The 20192-nt window shown below is 35.8% G+C and overlaps 1 protein-coding gene across 13 annotated transcripts in view; it reads left to right on the plus strand.

Annotated features, from left to right (window-relative positions):
- ADAMTS6 (ADAM metallopeptidase with thrombospondin type 1 motif 6) overlaps positions 1–20192 on the plus strand; it is a 279209-nt gene that overhangs the window by 212298 nt on the left and 46719 nt on the right. For 9 of the 13 annotated variants that reach the window (XR_014262242.1, XR_014262243.1, XM_082457107.1 and 6 more), the window contains 3 exons: positions 6189–6352; positions 6778–6916; positions 7586–7674. Coding sequence is in view for 11 of the 13 variants with exons in the window: in XM_082457107.1 (XP_082313233.1) it covers positions 6189–6352; positions 6778–6916; positions 7586–7674 (392 nt within the window). In the remaining 2 variants the exon portion in view is untranslated. Of the gene's footprint in view, positions 1–6188; positions 6353–6777; positions 6917–7585; positions 7675–10771; positions 13611–20192 lie in introns of those variants that run through there. The other 4 variants (XM_082457111.1, XM_082457112.1, XM_082457109.1 and 1 more) reach the window with 2 other exon arrangements.

Genomic DNA, 20192 nt, shown 5'->3' on the forward strand with positions numbered 1-20192 from the left:
CCTTTAAAGAGTGTTAACTAACTTGTTGATGAGCTTGATATCTTTGAGGCTTGTATTTGAGTTTTGTTTAGGTGAGTCCAGAGTAGCCTTAATTCTAGAATTGCTCAGCCCTACTAAAAAGGCATGATTCTCTGCTGAATGCCCTTAGTGGTTGAAACTCTCTGAATTCTTTCTCTAGAAATTTTTCTGCTTATGGTTATCTAGTTTTTTGTTTTTGTTTCTGTTTGTTTGTTTTTTGGTGTTTTTTTTTGGCCTGGCTTCATGGAATTTTATCCTATGCATACATAGATTACTATTCAGCAGCAGATTCCCTCCTTTTACTCTAATTCTCTGGTTCTGCAAATTCCAGTTATCTTAGCCTTCCCAGTTTCTGATCTCTGTCTCCTTAACTCAGTGAGACCACCATCCTCTGCTTGGGTTCTCATGGTCTACACTGACAGAAAGTGCCTCCAGGCAGGAAGCTAGGGAGATTATATGGCTCACCTTGTGTTCCTTTTTGCCTGTGTCACAGTCCTGCACAGTCCTGGCCAATGTCTAAAAACAGCTGATTCATATATTTTGTGAGTTTTCTAGTTATTTATAATTGGAGGGCAAGTCCAATCCCAGTTATTTCCTCTGTAAAGAAGTGGAAATTCTGTTTATTTGATGTTTGATCCCTTGAGACAGATTTAGACTCTGCAGAGACCCTTATGAAATCTGGTTGAGTTCTTATTCCCCTTAAAATACCACCTCTTTTTCCTTAAATCTTTTAAAAATAAGACTATATCTAGGGCTTCCCTGGTGGCGCAGTGGTTGAGAGTCTGCCTGCCAATGCAGGGGACACGGGTTCGAGCCCTGGTCTGGGAAAATCCCACATGCCGCGGAGCAACTAGGCCCGTGAGCCACAGTTACTGAGCCTGCGCGTCTGGAGCCTGTGCTCCGCAACAAGAGAGGCTGCGATAATGAGAGGCCCGTGCACCGCGATGAAGAGTGGCCCCCACTTGCCACAACTATAGAAAGCCCTCGCAAAGAAACGAAGACCCAACACAGCCATAAGTAAATAAATAAAATTAAAATTTAAAAAAAAATTCATAAAAAAAAAAAATGACTATATCTAGAATGCATCTTTAGGTAGAATACCAGTATCATCAGGCTCCTCCTTCCTTTATTTAGGAAGACTCCTTTATTTTTACACCATAATTTTAGATTCTCTTCTGCATCAGCAAGAATCAAAACAAAAATAAGACATCAGATGTTTTCCCTTTGATAATTCTTTGTCCATAATGCCACATCCTCCTCCCTTAGCAAATTCTTATTCAGTCCTTCTTAAATGTTTGGTGTTTTTCTGAACTACGTTATGGTACCAGCAAAGGTGAGTTAGGATTCCTTAAGTGAGTAGATGGGAAAATGGAAAGTGAGAGCTTAAATTGAAGGAGAATTCAAAGCTGCTAGAGGTTTTGTTTTTATTTTTGTTTTTACTGTTTCATGTGATACAGGCTCAGATGTCCTTATATAACCAAGTAATTTTGATGTTTCAAATGAGACAGACTATTACTGTGAGAGTTGAAAATAAAAAATTTTAAATACAAGACAAATTTAAGACTAAATAATCCTTAAATTTGGTTAACATGTTCTTATCTCAAAAGATTAATTAGGTTTATTTTTGACAATCAGATGAATTTTATAACATATGTGAAGTCAAGAAAGTACAGATATATTTGCCAGGCAGATGGGGGTGGGGGGAATGAAAATGGTCTATACTCTTAAGGACAAGTGGCAGAGGTCCAGAGAGTCAGAGACTCTCTTCATCCTGACCCTTTTAGTCCTTTGGGCCTGCTTGTTTATCTGGCCTGATAAAGTTTTTGAAGAAGCTAGCATACTAACAAAAAAATTAAACTGACGTGTTTGTCACTGTCAAAGCATGATAATCATTATCAAAATTATCACTCATTTATTTATAGAAGTTTTTGTATAGTAGTGCTAATAACCCTTTTTCTATCACATATTTTTAAACTTTTTTATATGTTTTTTCCTATAGAGGTTTAAAAAATTATGCATGCGTATCTACTAATCTTTTCTTTATACTTTCTGAGGTTTTGGTCATGCTTAGAAAAGCTTTTCAATACCCCAATATTATTTTTTAAAAAGTACTCTTACATTTTCTCCTACCACTTTATGATTTAACTATGTTTACGTTTAAATATTTACCCATCTGGCATTTATTCTTTTCTCTCTTTTTTTTAAACTTTGTTTTTATTGAGGTAAGATTCAAATAACATAGAATTCAAACATTTTTAAAGTGAACAGCGTACTGGTATTTAGTACATTCCAAAATATTTTCATCACCCCAAAAGGAACCCGGTGTCTATTAAGCAGTTACTTCCCATTCCCTAGCCCCTGACAACCACCAATCTGCTGTTTGTCCCTATAGATTTACCTTTTCTAGATATTTTTTATGAATAGATGCATAAAATATGTGACCTTTTATGTCTAGCCTCTTCCACTCAGTGTAATTTTTTTTTAGTCTCATCCTCATTGAAGCATGTATCTTCATTCTTTTATATGGCTGAATGTTATTCCATTGTATTGTATATACCCCAATTTGTTTATCCAGTCATCCATTGATGGACATGTGGTTGTTTCTACCTTTGGCTATTGGGAATAGTGCTACTATGAACATGTATGTACATACATTTGTTTGAGTACCTATTTTCACTTCTTTTGGATATATACCTAGGAATGGAGTTGTGGTATCTATTCTTATATAAAGAATGAGACAAATTCAGCACTTTTTTTTTTTTTTGGCCAAAAAGCTAGTCTTTTGTCTTAGTTCCATTTCTTGTTATCTTTCCTTTACTAATTTAGGATGCTTCCTTTGTTATATATTAATTCCCATATATACTTTTGTTTATTTCTTAACTGTCCATTTTTTTGTATTGTTCTGTCCATCTGTGTGCCATACCACAGGTTGTTCCCACCCCATATTTGTATAATTACCGTTTTAATATTTGGACAGGAAAATCTGCTCCCTAACCCCACCTCCATCCCCAGTTATTCCTTTAGTCATAATTTCCCTTGGTAGTTCCACATTTTTATTCCTATAGATAAGCCTTTCATTCCTTTCTATCAATAACATTATAAATACTTAATATCTTCTTGACATTCACATGGAAAATTACTATTTTAATTTGTGCTTAAGAAAATGGTCAAGAATCCCATCTCTACATCCAGCACAGCAACAGTACCCTTGGTTGAGTTTGCAACAGACTACTATCATCCAAAAAGATCTATCTAGTTTCTATAGGGGCCACACAAGTGAAGTAAATAGGTATATGGTAGAGACCACCACCCCTGCACACTTTAAGACCTTATGGGTAGCATTCACCTCTGGCAATCCACACTCCCACCGCCCCCACTCCAAGATGCAATATTGTTTGTAGTTTACTGTTTTAGCTGGGGGAAGGAGAGAAGTTTCAGAGACTTCAACCTGGTCTTCCCCACTGGGATAGGTGTTATTTTACAGATCAAGAGATAAACGTGAAGGTTATGCCAGCTACCAAGTATACTGTTTCCATTTTAAATTCACGTCTGAGAGAAATGACCACTGACAGGATTCATGGACTCAGCGGACACTCTGTGAGCTAGACCTGGTTCAAAATTCCTTTTATTACTTTACTTCTACGTGCCCTTATCCTAAACAAGGGGCACCATTTGCCACTTCAGGTCAACTCAGTCCCTGTGCCCAACAGTCCTCAATATATTTGGATTTTTCCCTTTCCCTGCTGGTAATGGCTTTTATGTCCTTTGAGGAAAGACGAGGAAAAACTACCACTGAGTGCTGTGGTGTTGTGATGTTGTAGGATCCTATCTCCTAGTCACCCAGCCTCTGCTTAAGCTCAGTGGGTCTGGATCAGAAAAGTGCCCATCTCTTGGGCCCCTTGGAAGACTGTATTCTGTTAAATATCTCCATGACTGCTCCTGACTGCCATGCTAATTTGTTACTGTTTGTGATAACTGTGCCCACCTCCATTCTAATGGTTACGCCATGCCTCCTGGCCTCTAGTATGTTGGGATCATCCCTATTGCTGTCTGTGAGCCCAGTTCTGTAATGACAGTTCCAAGCTTAAAGAGAAGAGCATCTCAGTGATGCTGGTGCCTGTCTCACCAGCACATTCTTTTTTTAAAAAAAATTAATTAATTAATTTATTTATTTATTTATTTTTGGCTGTGTTGGGTGTTCTTTGCTGTGCGCTGGCTTTCTCTAGTTGCGGTGAGCAGGGGCTACTCTTCATTGCGGTGCGGGGCCAATTCTAATATGCTATTAGATTGCTATAATATGTTATTAGATACATATCTGGAGCACAGGCTCAGCAGTTGTGGCACACGGGCTAAGTTGCTCCGCGGCATGTGGGATCTTCCCGGGCTGGGGCTCGGGCCTGTGTCCCTTGCATTGGCAGGCAGATTCTTGACCACTGCACTACCAAGGAAGCCCCAGCACAATATTGTTCTAATAAATGGAAGGTCTTTCAGGCCCTTGTGTAGAATATAGTCAGCTGATAGGGTTTTTGCCTTATATACTATATCCACTTTTGAATGTCCACTTCTGTGAACTTTTGATCCCTTCCTCTTCTCCCTGCTTCCACCTCCTGCTGATAAATGCTACCAGGCCCTGCAGCACCACAGTGCTCTCCACAACCATTTGGGAATTTTTATTGAAAGTCACTAAATCTATAGCTTAATACAGGCAAAACTGAGTCTTTACAAGAACAGGTTATTTCTCTCCACTTGTTTAGATCATCCTTGATGATTTTTATTAAAATTTCATAATTTACTCCACTAAGAGTTTGCCTGCCTTTTGATAGAATTATTCCTAAGTATTTTTATATTTTACGTTGCCACTGAGAATGTCCTCATTCAAAACTGCTTTATAACTGCTCTTCCTGATGTAGTAATACAACTGACTTTCATATATTGATTTTTATATCAAAACTTGCCAAACTTCCTTATTAAATGTCTTATTTTTCTATAATTTCTTTTAGATTTTTTATATTAAGATGAAAATTATATCATCTGCAAAAAAAAAAAAAATGAGTCTTTTGGCTCTTCTTTTCCTTCCTTATTGCCTTTATTTCTTTTTTTCCTACTCTGTTACACTAGCTAGATCCCACAGTCAATGGTTGAATAGAAGTGATGGTAACAGGCATCCTTAACTTTTTCCTGATCTTAAAGAAAATGCCTTCAACATTACATCTTTATGTTTGATGTTTACTATACATTTTTGTTTGAGTGTTTTTGTTTGCCTTTTATAAAATTAATGAAGTTCATGCTTTCCTAGTTTACTAAAATTTCTTTTAAATCATATATGAATATTGAACTTTTAAAAATGCTTTTTCTGCATCTATTAAGGTAATCATCTGCCTTTCTTCCTTTAATAATATGAAAAAGTATATTAATTGATTTTCTATTATTAAACCAGCATTGCAATCCTAGGATAAGCTTACCTTACTTCTGATGTATTAACTTCTATATTACTTTATGCCAATTGCTAATATTTTATTTAATTACTTACATTTTGCATGTTTGTTCAAGAGTGCTGTTGTTGCATAATTTTGATTTATTTGACTGGCCAGGTTTGAACATGAAAATGCTGGACTCATAAAATGAGATTGGACGTATTCTCTTTCTCTATCCTCTTGGAAGAGTTTTGTGAAAAACTGAAATTATTTTTTCCTTGAATGTGTGGTAGAACTACTCTGTACAAAGTTGTCTGAGTCTGATGTTTTCTTGTGGGAAAATTTTTATTGACTTTGAATCATCTGCATTTTTTGGTATTTTCTGAGACACTAATTCACTGGCAGGTGAATCACAGTACTTCTACTTTACCAAATTATATAGCATCATTATCTATGAGAAAGAATGTACTTACTGAATTTCTACCATCAGTGGCTGGAGATTACCAAATATTTCTGTTTCTGTGGTAGAATTCCTGGCACCTCATTAGAAATCACTTCACAATGTATATCTGAGTAACAAAAAATAAATTGTTGGTGTTGTCTGTAAAAAAAAAAAAAAGATTCCCATCTCTAAATGGAAATAGATATTCATTGTACACGTCAGTGCAATTATTAATGAGTGACATTGTGGTAAATGAAGTTTCACATTTTTAGGTAGACAGTGATTTTTTTTTTTTTTTTTTTTTTTTTTTTTAGCTTTAAAATCTGAAGGAGATGATTACTATATTAATGGTGCCTGGACTATTGACTGGCCTAGGAAGTTTGATGTTGCTGGGACAGCTTTTCACTATAAGAGGCCAACCGATGAACCAGAATCCTTAGAAGCTTTAGGTCCCACCTCAGAAAATCTCATTGTCATGGTAAATATGCCTTTGCCGCTTCATTTCTAATCTTTGTAATCTGCCCTGTGAAGTAGGAAGGGGCAGGCTTTATCATCTGAAATTAAAGTGGTGAAATTAAAGTAAATAAAGGTAAAATGGTATGCCCAATGGTGTAAAAGTCTGTGTAAAGTTAAGACCATAGTGCTCTTTCCATATGACTGGTCTTTTCAATGCCTGCTTGAATAATATTTTTATAACCAAATAAGGCAACTGAGAGAAATGGCTCCAAATTACCCATGAAAACGGAAGTAGAAAATTCAATATAACTGCATGTGTTCTAAAAGTTGTCTTAAATTTCCCTTAAGACTTACATTGTGACATTCTCTTCTTCAAAAGAAATAATAAATATCTGAATAAAGGCTCATTGTATTTTAATTATCTTCACCAGTTGTTTTCAATGTCAGGTTCTGCTTCAGGAACAGAATTTGGGAATTAGGTATAAATTCAACGTTCCCATCACCCGGACGGGCAGTGGAGACAATGAAGTTGGCTTTACATGGAATCATCAGCCTTGGTCAGAATGCTCAGCTACTTGTGCTGGAGGTAAGACACCCACTAGGCAGCCCACCCAGAGGGCAGGATGGAAAGCAAAACATTCTGAGCTATGCTTTGTGTTTGCTAAAGAAGCTAATTGGAAATATTTCTTGCAGGTTTGCTTCAAGCTGTAATTTAGCAAAAGAAACTTTGCTTTAATTATATTATATTCCGTTTGTTTTTAACCTCATGTAATTTGTACAGATTTGTTGGTAAAATACATCTTGGCACAATGAGTGTCTCTGCTGGTGCTTCTCCCAAGACTATCTTGAAGGTGGGCTGTTTGCTTTTCGTGAACACATTCTTGGTAAAGAACATCAAGAGTTTTAAATAAGAAAATGAGCAAGAATCAGACGGCACAGATGTAACGTCTTGTAATGGGGGATGAGAATGTATGTCTGTGTGCTTGTGTGTTTGTGTTTGTGTGCTTGTATGTTTCCCACAATCCTATTCAAACTCCCTTCTGCAGCCATCCAAGTTAAGGGGCTATATACTGGGATACTACAATAATTACTGGTGTCTGGGTCTCTGGGTTAATGGTGTTTGCAGACCCCATGATAGTCCCTCAGAGAGGTAGCTGCTAGGCGGTGGTTGGTGATGTGTTGGTTGTCCCATGTGCGTTTTTCATGGGTGCCTTTTCCCCACAATTTACTCTATTCCTAATCCTCCTCCCTCTAGTGGCCACCAATGCAATTCTTTACCTCTGGCTGGGAGAGCAGGACAGTTGGCTTCCTTCAAAGCCAACACCCTTGCTGCTGCATGGACTGGTGAGTAGAAGTGCTGTGCAAGCAGCATCTTCCTTCTCTCTGGAGACTAAATGCATCGCCTCCACCGTACACCTTGGTCCCAATAGGCAAGGAGACAAAACCTATCCCTCAGGCCTGTGCTGGACTAGAGCACCTCACCATTCCGAAAGCAAAGATTCAATTTTGAATAGTGATATTTAGAATGGGAGAGATGGAACTAAAGTGAATCATCCCATTTTACCCCATATTCCAATGTATGACCTATTTTTCCTTTCTGAACCTCTCAGAAACACATGATTTACATGGACTTCATCCTATCTTGTCCTGTACTCACTGACTCTCTAAACACTTCTGATTCTCAAAGCTTGAATCAGAGAAATTATTTTCACAGAAGTGAATAATCACAATAATACATTCAGTAATTTTAGACTCATACAAAATTAAATCATGGATAATCTCCAACTCCAACTTAAGTAGTAAACACTATGCAAAAAAAAGCAAATGAACAATAATAATGTTTTCCTCCTGTGTGAAGTGTCATGAAACATGGTTATGTGTAATCTGTGGCATATTTAAAAAGATCTCTAATTCCCATCCGTTCTATGTATGAAATGGCTGGTGATTTATAAAGTTTTAAAAACTATAGGGCTTTACTATTTCTTTTAACAAAATAAAGGATATTTGAAATTAATTGTTCAAGTGAATGCCATTATATTATATTATAGTGGCATTTATATATATATATATATATATATACATACATATACATATATATATATTTCTTTGTTCCAATTAAATTCCTTTTTATTTAATCTATAAATTAACTTTCCCCTTTTCACATACCAAAAAGAAGTCTTCATGATAACAGTAAATACATAATTCAGGCCCTGAGGTAAGGTGGGATAAACTTATTAAAGAAGAGTCAAAATAATTTAAAGTTCAGGAAATCTAATGAAGTAGTCTAAATGTCGAGGTTGATTAGCTTGGAGAAGAGAAGGCTGAGGGAAAGTATATTATGATAGTATCTTCAAGTATGTGACAGAATGTTGAATGGGAGGTTCTTAGTGCCTGTTCATCTTTGTACTGAAAATTGCTATATTTGGGGATGGTTTAGATACAGTCTTGTCTGAGGCCAAGGAGGGATTAAGTGAATTCTCAATGTTCCTTCTAACTCTATTCTTTTGTTCAGAAAGGAGATAGTGCAACAAAAAAGGGGTGGGGGAGAAGGCCAAGAGAACTGAATTTAGAAGAAAAACTATGATTTTATTAAAGTAAGGAAGTATGAAAAATCTGAATGTGTGTTATTCTTTTCCATAACACTTGTATTGAGAAATCATAATAGAAGAGTGATTTCTTGTGATGGGGCATAAAACAAAAGAAAAACAAGGAGGGAGCAAAGCCCCTGGAAAGAGAATTTTCTCTTTATTTTTTATACTTCTTTCTTCTCTTCTGGAGTTACCAATCCTAGATATTTGAGGTGGTTCTGGGAACTGTAATTCTGCTCAATTGTGAGTGAAAAGCCTTTATAAGGCCATTGCCTTGTTTGGAAGAGAGATGTACAGTGTTTGAAAATCAGCAGGCATAGTGTGATGAGCTGCATTTCTTGGTAAGTGGTTCTCAAAGTGTGGTCCCCGAACCAGCAGCATCAATGTCACCTGTGAATTTATTAGAATGCAAATTTTGGGGCCCCATCTCAGACCTACTGAATAGAGTCTCTCTTTGTGGGGCCCCAAAATCTATGTTTTAACAAGTTCTCCAAGTGATTCTGATGCTTGCTCAAGTTTGAGGACGACTGGTCTTGGTTGACAGAGAAACTGAAACAGCACTCTAGACACATAGAATCCACGTCCTCATCACTGGAGTCTATGCATCTTTCTAGACTCATTTTGTATCTAAAACAATGTCTGGAACATACTAGGAACTCAATAAATGCTTACAGATAAGTGAATGAACAAAAGGAATTAATTATTTTGGCAATTATATATTTGTGTTATTCTTTCCAGTGTGGGAAATGAGAGTTTAGAATTGTTATTTTTCTTGTAAGGTGGGGCAAAGCAATTGCCAGGGAAAGATAGTATAATTTTGATTGTATTCTTTTGTTTACTTTGAATAGGTTGGAAATATTTCCTAGAATATAGAGTACAGATATCAATTATTGGAGTTATTCTTCCTACACATACCCCCACTTTTAACCCCAGGTTCTTTAAATACAGGAGGCTTAGGATTGAGGAAAGGAAAATCCCTTAGGACTCAGGAATCTTGATCAAAGAGAGAGCCAGAGTCATCTGCTCAGTAATGGTAAATGGAACTTCATCTGTAGTTAAGGAATCTTTCAGGAAAAAGTCACTTCTTCTCAGTTTTCACTCAGAAACTAAGGATGAATACTAACGTGTGTTCTTAATTGGGATACTCCACTCTCATCTTTCCAAAGTGGTGCTAGGTATCTTGAGACTGCCAGAACTTTTTAAAATGGAAAAAGAGGGAACAAGAAAGATCTCAAAGAACTTTCTATTGCAGTCTCACAAGACTGTTCAATGTTCTCACGACCTTTGGACTTTGAGTTAGGGAGCAATGTTGATATTTTCTCTTACGAGATCTTTTAAGATAAGAAGTTTTGAGATTGTTTTTCTGTTGCTTAGCAGACCCAGTGACAAATCTAAGACTGCAGGAAGCACTGCTAGTGATTCAGTCCAAGAAATGGTCTTTTCTCTGAGTCAGTGCTGACACACTTCCGTAGCCTGAATAAGAACATTGAGATGCTGTGGAGTGTTGTCTTCAGGATAAATGTGATTTTTAAGATACAGTTATGACTTTTCCTTTGAGAGAATTAAAACTTGACTATTTTCTGAACCATTGTTACTCCCACTAGAGTTTTGTTTCTATACTCTGTAATTAATCTGACTCCTAAATTTATATACTACTGTTGTATTCGTGATTAATGTGTTGATTGATAAAGCTTGGCTAGGTAGTGAGAACTGTACTATTTTAAAATACAAATCTTTAGGAGTTTTTTTAAGTAGTAATTTATGCCGATATGCCTTTGCACTGTGACTTTTAAAGATTGAAAAAATAATGTATATTCATCTTTTGATTTTAGTTATATATACTCTCTTTTTAGTGATGTTTGGCTAGATGTGTGGTTTTCAAGTTGTAGTGTGCATCAGAATCACCTGGAGGGCTTGTTCAAACAAGATTGCTACGTTCTGCCTCCAGTTTCTGATTCGGTAGGTCTGGGGCAGACTCCAAGAATTTGCATTTCTAACAAATTTCCAAGTGATGCTGGTGATACTGGTTCAGCAACCATACTTCAAGAAACATTGGGCTAGATACTTAGACTTCATAAAATAAATGTCTATTAAAACAAAGTGACATATCCTTTAGGTAATAATCCATATTACAGTTATAATCACATTACACCTAGTGTTGTTAATGATAAATGGTTCTAGCTCAGCTATGTAATGACAAATAAAACTTTACAGTTTATGAAACATCTTTTGGTGCCCTGTTTCATTTGCTCATTCTCAGTAGCACCATGAGATAGGCACTGCTGTTGTTATTCCTGTTTTACAGATAATACTCAAGTGAAGTAATGCTGAAATCAAGACTTAGAAGTCTAGTGATTTTTTTTTTTAATGTAGCATTTTCTCTTGTAATAAAAATGGTCCTTTACCTTGAAGAGAGCTTTTTCATCAGTTGACATCATCAATAGAGCAACATGATATATTCCCCACTAAAGAATTTCTCCCTTACTAGCTTGAAATTTCATTTTTTCAAATGCTTTCCCTAAAGCAATGATTCTCAGTTTTGGCTGCACATTGGAATCACCTGGGGAACTTTAAACAATTTTGACGCTTGGGCCCGCCCCCAGAGATTCCGATTTAATTGCTTGGGGGTATGGCCTGGGCATCAGATTTTTAAAAGGTCCCTAGGTAATTCTAATGTGTAGCCACAGTTGAGAAGTACTGCCTTTGAGGCTAATTGAAGGTTTATTTAGTATTCAAATAATTTACATTCAGATGCAAATACCTCTGGGAGCATTACTAACTCACATCTCTGTTATTAGTTGGCTACTAGTTGAATGCAAAGGTTAATGGGATTTAGGTATAAGCATCTGGGGTGGGAAAGTAGCTAGGGACATCAGAGAAGGGAATGAAAAAAGTGGTAGAATACCAATTAATTTCATAATTTTGTTCAGTGTGACCATTGGCCTTGGACATGCCTTTAGAAAGCTTTTTTGTAGTTTAGTTTATTTACATGCTTTCTTCTTTACCTGATGGATCATTTATAAGCAGCTAATTAATGCTTTCAAAACTGACTGAAATTGTGCTAAATATCATTTCTTGGCCGTTTGGCTAAGATCAAGTGCAATTGTGCTAAACAGATTTTCCAAAATTCTTTCTTCTCATTTCAAGTTTCTGTGGTACTTAGGGAGCTAAAATGAATAAGTGGTTATGTACTTAACCAACTTTAATTTAGACTCACAAGTCAGAATATGAGACCCCTGTTTTAACTCAACATTTGTGAAAACTGATAACAAACTTTTTTTCTCTTTGTGACTTATAGTTGTAATCAGAGAAGGCCTTTTATTGTTTTAGGAAATTGTTGTTTTTGTTAGGGAATGAATTTTTGCAAAATGCAGCAGTATTCATGATAATTTCCTCCCCTATCTTTCTGGATGTGCTCTCATTTCCCACTATTCAAACCATTCCCCTTCCACCCCCACCCTACTCCCCGCCCCCACCCCCGCAACTCCTCCTCTTATTTAATACAACCCTTAGGCTTTAAAGCAAAACTTCCAAAACCAATTAACTGAGAGTTGATGCTGTACTGTTGTACCTGTTCTGTTAGGAAAGAAACCTTAAGGATCCTTTAGTTGTGCAAAGAAAGGTCAGAAATACATATGTATTTTCATGTATTAGTTTTACATTTATACTGTAAATATACAGTCTTTGTCCTGCAATCAGTTCTACTGACACTTCTGATTGTTTTTTGAACAATCTTCAAATTGTTTTTTCTAGGCTTTTCTTTCTCTTTGTGTTGAAGTACAAAAAATTGCATACCAATTTGGTCAGGTTTCTGCTGACAAAGGCATCTCTCTGCTAAACATTCATTGCTTAGCAGCTCAGGGAAAAAAAAAAGATAAGCTAAAGCTATGCTTAGATGGAGGACTGGGAGGGGGAGACAGGTTTATTTTTAGAGGCAATTTTGATTTTGTTTGAAGATCAAAGAGCACAGATTTTTCTTATACAATGGAGTGTTTCAGGAATGTTTCTGATCAACTGTCTTTGACCATTTAGAATGTTATCATTACTTTTACATTTACATAGCCTAATTAATTTTTATTGTGTGTTTGACGCTCAAATTTTATATAGATGCTTGTTTTGTTATTCTTTTTCTTCCCTGGATGGCATCTTAAGCCTAGTGTGTTGTGTGTGTGTGTGTGTGTGTGTGTGTGTGTGTGTGTGTGTGTGTGTGTATAGCATATAAATTTTAAAAAGATTTTCTATGTTTTTCCTCTTTTTAACTAGGGCAAATTCTTTTTATTTTACTTTTTGTGGTTTCACCTGGCTCACCTGGATTCTTATACATATTGAAACTGGTTTCTACTCTTTAAGATTTTTAAGATGCTTTACATAGTTTCCAAGTACTATTTTATATTTTCCTGATTTAGGGCCATATTTTTCATACTGCCCCATAGTACCCCAGGACACTACAGCAGACTCACAAGAGGCACTGCAGAATATTGTACGTTTTCAATGGAAACACAGTGACACGGTCATACACCACACAAATTATTACTATTGAGTTGTTTGGACCTAACTACTTAATAAGTGAAACTCAGATTTTTTTTTTTTTTCTGCCTGGGAGGGCTGTGAAAAAAGTACTGGGACACTAAGAGTACTGTGAACCAGGAAAGTCTGAGAACTCTTGATTTCAAACGAGTGTCCGTAAAGTTGGATAAAAATTAGTCACCTAACTTCCTTTCAGTAGATGGTGAACTTCATTTCGTAAGAGGAAAAAAATGCATATAAACTGCTTATTCAGCGTCCTGGTGATGTTCAGAGTTTAAAAATGGAGACTCTTCTGCACTTCCATTAAGAAACTAGAGGTTTTGAGTAATATGTAAATTTCTCCTTCATATCTGTATTAAGTATTTCTTCTGATGTGCCCTCCTGAATATGCTTCCTTCCTCTGTCTCTGTTAGTTCAGTTTCAGGTTAGTGGGTGATTAAAGAGAAAGAAAAAAGAGAGAAAAGAAAAAGAAACTATATATTTAAAAGAGCCCCTGATAGCAAATTCTCCCTTGCAGTTTACTACCTAACAAGTTTATGTAATAATCCACACTATTCCACTTATTAATAATAGACTTTTCAAATTATTTTAATGAATCTATCATGCAGATTACCTGGCCCCTTTAGAAAGCTGGATATTTCTACACTGTTTCTATGGAAGCACTTTATGTTAATGTTACATATTTTATTGTTTTCAAGAATGATACAACAGAACTATAATTGTGCACTTAAAGGTACGGTTAAGTCCATTCTAAAATAACAATTTTAAAAAGTAATTATTAGAAAAATATAATGCAATCTTTTTGCCAGTACTAGTATCTGACTGAAAGAGAATAGCTCTCAAAGTACCAGATAAAACAAAGGCAAATGCTTTACATATTCACAGATGTCCTTTTAATTTCTTTGCTAATTCTAACATGGCTAACATATTTAACATCACTGATAATGGTCAGCTGACCATTAACACGTATTGCAGCTTATAAAGGACATATTCACTTAACTTGGAAAGAAACTCAAAGTGGAGGGGGTCCCAAAATGGAACAGAGGAAAACAAAATTCAATTGTTTTTCAAGTTTCAAAATAGACTTGATTGAAATTAAGTGTGAAAGACATTAATAAGTCAAATCTTATAATTGTTTGCTTCACTTTGATTTAGGAATTACCATCCAAAATTTACTTTCAGAGTTAAGTAAAAGATACCAGATGGAAATTTGAGTTTGAATGATTAAAAGCCCTTTAGTCATTGTCATTTCTTTCCCTTTGAAGAAATATGGTTATATAATTAGTGTTTAAGAAAAATTCCCTATAAAAGATATTTTCTGTGTGAAGTTATACTATTGTTTGAAACTATGAGGGTCCTTTAACATTTGGTTCCTCTATATACCAAACTTAGACATAAAACAGATCACTGTGATATTTTTAATGATACAAGTCCCTTGTAAAACGTGACTTGAGTTTACAAGGAATAAAGATTTGCATCAGCTTTGTTCATTATTCCGTAATTTTCTCTTTGGTCTTTGAAAAATAAAATATTTGTAAGACTAGACAATAGTCTGTCATTGCATTGACTGTGGCATTCCCCTATTCACTCTCTCCCATCATCCCCTTCTTTCAGTTCATTTTCATTGTTGAGAAGGAAGAGTACCCTTTAACATATGGGATTAGTTGTACCAGGCATCAGAGCAGGACACCTGTGAACATCACAGCTCCCAAAAGCCTATGCTCTGTAGCCATCAATTGCACCTGGCTCAGTTCTCATGTAACATGCCCTTGAGAGGGCTACTCCTCTAGGTAAACTCATGCTCTTGGCTGGTTCATGGTTCGGAAGTTAATATGTTTTTTCTTTCATTTGTCTCTAATAATTATTTCTATTTATCTTTTTCCTTAAGTATGTAGTTTCCCCTATAGAATACACTTTTTAAAAAATTCTTTGAATTCTCCTGTGTATTTTCAATATAATTTAAGCTTTCTAACTTCTTGTAAAAAATTTACATATGAAAGTTTAGTTTGATACCCTGACATTTTTTACTGTTTACCCTTGCATATTGTGGCTTGCATTTTCTCTAATGTTAAGATTTATAACTGAGGGCAAGAAATCTGTGCTAACCTAAAACATTCCTCCTAATGCTGTTTTCCTTCCTCTTCCATTTCATTTCTGTTGCTTTAGAGATTATATTCTTCTCTAACATGAATAGGGCCTGGATACATCTTACTCACTGAAAAACTTGGGTAAGGCTGAAACCAAAGTTTAAGTGCATTCCTATTGTATTTATGGTCTATGTGTCACAGGTCATGTTTCACTTCACTGAAATTTTGTCCCAAATCTCATTTTTGACAATCATAACACTATGCATCTTTACAAGGTATTATGCATAAAATACTTTTGGAAAAAATAAAACTTCTTATAATGATAAGCATTATCACTCAGATTTTATAGGATATATTCCCATTTTTTATCTAAACAAAATTAAGATTTTAGTTTAAAACTATACAGCTTGTTTATGATTGTGTCCTTGTTATAATTCAAATCTGAAATATTTACTCTTTGGTTCCAAGAAAAAGATTCTATATATAATTAAAGAAAAGCTTCTTTATTGGTAATAAATCCATCACAATGTGTGGAAGAAACTCAAGACCTCCTTGTACTCCAGCATCATTCCTCTAAAATGTTTAATGAAATACCCAAAACAAATAAGCTCCTACTAAAGTTCATGGAAATTCCTTTTTAGTATAATATGAGTTAATTCTTTATATTAGGAAACTTGTCTCTCACAAAGTCCTATTTCTAGTTAGTGTTCTGCCTCTTGACATGTCTAACCCCTTTGATACGTACCTCACGCTGCTAAGAAATGAGACACTGAAACACGATGCAGAACCAAATGGAATCTAACAAATGCCTGTTTTCCAGACTTATTATTCTGTAAAGTACAGGGGAAAAGCAGACCTAGAAGGGGGGAAAAATGAACAATTGAATTGTGGAGGAAAAAAGAAAAGACAACTTTCACAGAATTTTGGATCTGAAAGGAACATTAGAAATCATCTAATTTTTTGGTCTCATTTTACAAAGGAGAATGAAAACTTGCCTTAGGTCATTTACCTAAACTGCCTAGAACTCAGAAAGAGGTAGTTACTAAACATGGCAGAAGTCAGAGTGAGAAAAAAATATCGTAACAAGATAAAGTGAAAGGGAATTACATCATAGACATTTGACTATGAGAAGAGTTCTTAAGATCCATGAAGATCAAGGAAAGAGAAATCAGACAGCAATATAACAAAATGAAGGAACTGTAAAATTAAAAATATTACATCTGAAAGTGCATTGTTATATTAGATAAGGTAGGTTCCATAATATAATTATAATGGTACTTGCCTTATCCCCTCCCTTCATTATTAAAGTAATCTCATTGAGGTCAAGTCTGTCTCACTCATTTTCCCCCTTATGATAATGAAAACCCATGGCTTAGACTTAGTAGGAATTCAATGAGTTAAGTTAGACCTTTCCATGGAAGAGATTACTGTTAATTTATAATGAGTAGTCAGAATTCTCTCCAGGGATAGAGTGATTTCAAATAAACGCAGTATATGCATGCGCCACCCTACTTTACCATCACTAAACAGAGCTGCTCTAGAAAAATAAATATTTTTAGAGCTGCATTTTCCTTTTCTTAATCCTGCTTCCTTGGGACATTTAATTTTGCTTAAGACAGAAGGGAAGACACTGGAAAGGCAGAGAAAGAAAACCTTTGGGAGATAAAAACTAGCAGGAGGCTCTTGAGAAGAAGGAAGCAAATGGGTGGAGCTGATTGGTACCCTGATGCCAGCTGTTAGATCCAAGGCAGATGGGCTTTGCTCTGCCCTACAAATGCTATGTCTGGCCAATAATCACACAGCACAGCAGCCAGATTCCAGCCATGAAAGGCAGAGCAGAGAGACATTTTTTTCCTGGCACTTGTTGCTCTCTGGATGCTATCTGCACTGAAGATTTAGATTAAATTAATGTTGTTGGCCATATGCTCTGTATACTGTGGTTATATAGTGTTGTCTTGGTTGCTAGCTACTTTGGATGCTGTGGTTAAGCAAATTGTTGCCTTAGCCACCAACCACATTTGTACTGTAAGCTCTGACTTATTAACTTTTTCCCCCCTATTCTTCAGAAAACTGTTTCTTGTGTAGATAGGATGTGCTTTGCCACTAGGTTAAATTATCTAGATGTTGATTAGCCCATCAGTCCCAAAGTTACACTTTTCCTTTCTTTCTTTCCCTTACTGACCTACATGTAGTTATAGACTGCTCACTTACCAATTGAATCGTCTAGGACTGAAATGCTGGTTCTTATGAGTAGATTTGAGAAGACCTAGAAGATCTTTCTCTTGCCCTTAACCTCTCCCACATCCTGCTTGGTTTAATACATATCACTCTTTCAAATGAGATTCAAGTGGTAATTTCTGTGCATTAAGTGCCCTCTCTCTACTTTTGAAATGATGAACTACCCTGAGAAAAGCAATAAATTGCTAAATATTGTTACACATGAACTTATTAAATGATTTAATTATCTGAAAGAAGAGAGATGGGACATGAGAACATTGAGCAGCTTATAAGAAGAGTAGAAGAGGGACTGAAAAGGAGGCAAGAAATGAAGAGGAGGAATGGTCTCTAAAGTCTTCACTCAGGATTGGCTCTGCAGCTGCTGAGCAAAAGACCCTATATTCTTGAACCATCACCATTTCCTAGAGTAAGCACAACAGATGAAGGGTTCCATATAGGACTCACGTGCAGCTTGGTGGACTTCTTGCTCATTTTCCTATGGTATATGCTACTTCAAAATACTAAATGCCATTTCTTCACGTGTAGCTTGAGCAGTGATTCACGTTGGGTACTCCTCCCTCCCACTGGACAACAGAACCTTTGATAGGCAAGTAGATCATCTGTAACTTTTAACTATTAGCAGAAATTAAATATAAGATCTGACAAATTTAAACTTCCAGGCTAAAAATAAGAGTTACATTTCCGTGTTAAGAACCATCTTTGGGGGCTTCCCTGGTGGCGCAGTGGTTAAGAATCCGCCTGCCACTTCAGGGGACACGGGTTTGAGCCCTGGTCTGGGAAGATCCCACATGCTGCGGAGCAACAAAGCCCGTGAGCCACAACTACTGAAACCCGCGCGCCTGGAGCCCGTGCTCCACAGCAAGAGAAGCTACCGCAATGAGAAGCCCACGCACTGCAACGAAGAGTAGCCCCCACTCGCCACAACTAGAGAAAGCCCGCGTGCAGCAACGAAGACCCAAGGCAGCCAAAAATAAATAAATAAAATAAAATAGATTAAAAAAAAAAAAACCATCTTTGGTATCAAAGAACCAAAATGGTAAGCAAATTAAAAGACTCTAAATAGGATACACCCATTTTAGAGAGTTTAAAGTAAATATATATTGGTAATGGCATCTTTGTACTTAAGTTTTGTAATATGAAACCATTAAAGTTTTTGGGTTTTTTTTAAGCATGGAAGAGGAATTGCGTTTAAAAACAGAATTGGTTATAGAATTTGCATGCCAGTAACTTCAGGTGTTTAAGAATAAAATATAATTAGTGCAATTTTAAGTTTGACCAATTAAATTCTGCAGAACACCTGCATATCTCCAGGGGATATGGGTACTAAGCCACCAGAATTTTGTTTTTGATTAGGCATATACTGACTGGTTATACGGACATTTTATGTTTTGGGTTATAAACCATACATCTTTAGATTTGAAAGCATAGTGGTTTTGTGTAACTGGATGTAATTATTCCTGAAAGGGTTTAAATCAACTTCTTAGCAATGTTTTACAGATTACTTTAAAAGAAGCTATGTACAAGAGGGTTGATCATATAAAAAGATGCAAAACTCAATCATTTCTCTTGTTGACTTGGTTTAGATTATTTCCAGTTGATCTGTATTTTCTAAAGCTAAAAGCTGCATTTTCCTTAATCCAAAAGTATGTGTTGAAAAATCCATCCAATTAGGTGCATTGGTTTAGAGAGTTATTCTGTTGCTGCTGATTTAAAAAGAAAAAAAAAAAAAAATTCTGTAAACCTGCCAAGTGTGGGGGTAAAAGTTGGAAGGAGATTTGTGCTATTGAAGGGAGATAGTTCAGCATTTTAGGAAGGTTTGGAATAGATTACTAGTATAGTCAGTTCTCGAGTGTGAAATACCACACTGTCTAATATGACATTTTAGAAGAAAATTAATAAAAGATGAATGCAAGGAAAATGCATCTTTGTAAAATACAGTTATTTCAGCTGCTTATTCAAGGACTTTAATTTTCACGTCATAAAAAATAGCATTCTGAAATTATGAAGGTGAAATGTACCCCCAAATATCCTAAATCCTAGTTTTTAAGAAGTCTGAGAGGCATGACAAAATTAAGGCAATTTGTAATTCTCAGCACTTAGCTCAATATCTCATAAGAAGTACAGTGCCTTGTATTCAGTAATTATTCTCTATTGAATGAATGAATGAATGGATGAATGAATGAATGAATGCCAACCATATTTAGCTGGCATTTTTAGTTTGTGTACTATGTAATTTTAAATTAATTACTGGATCCCACCAAAGAACAAAATAGCCTTAAAAATAAAGGTCCAGAGCAAAGATATGAGATTGTGGATAATTTTTATTTTGTTCTTTCTGGTTTTGTGTATTTTCCAAATTTTTAACAATAAATGTTATGTAGCTGAATTTTTTCAAGATCATACACGGCTAGAATTTATCTTA

This window comes from Balaenoptera physalus (assembly GCF_965194825.1).
Source record: "Balaenoptera physalus genome assembly, chromosome: 3".
Classification (NCBI taxonomy): Eukaryota; Metazoa; Chordata; class Mammalia; order Artiodactyla; family Balaenopteridae; genus Balaenoptera; species Balaenoptera physalus.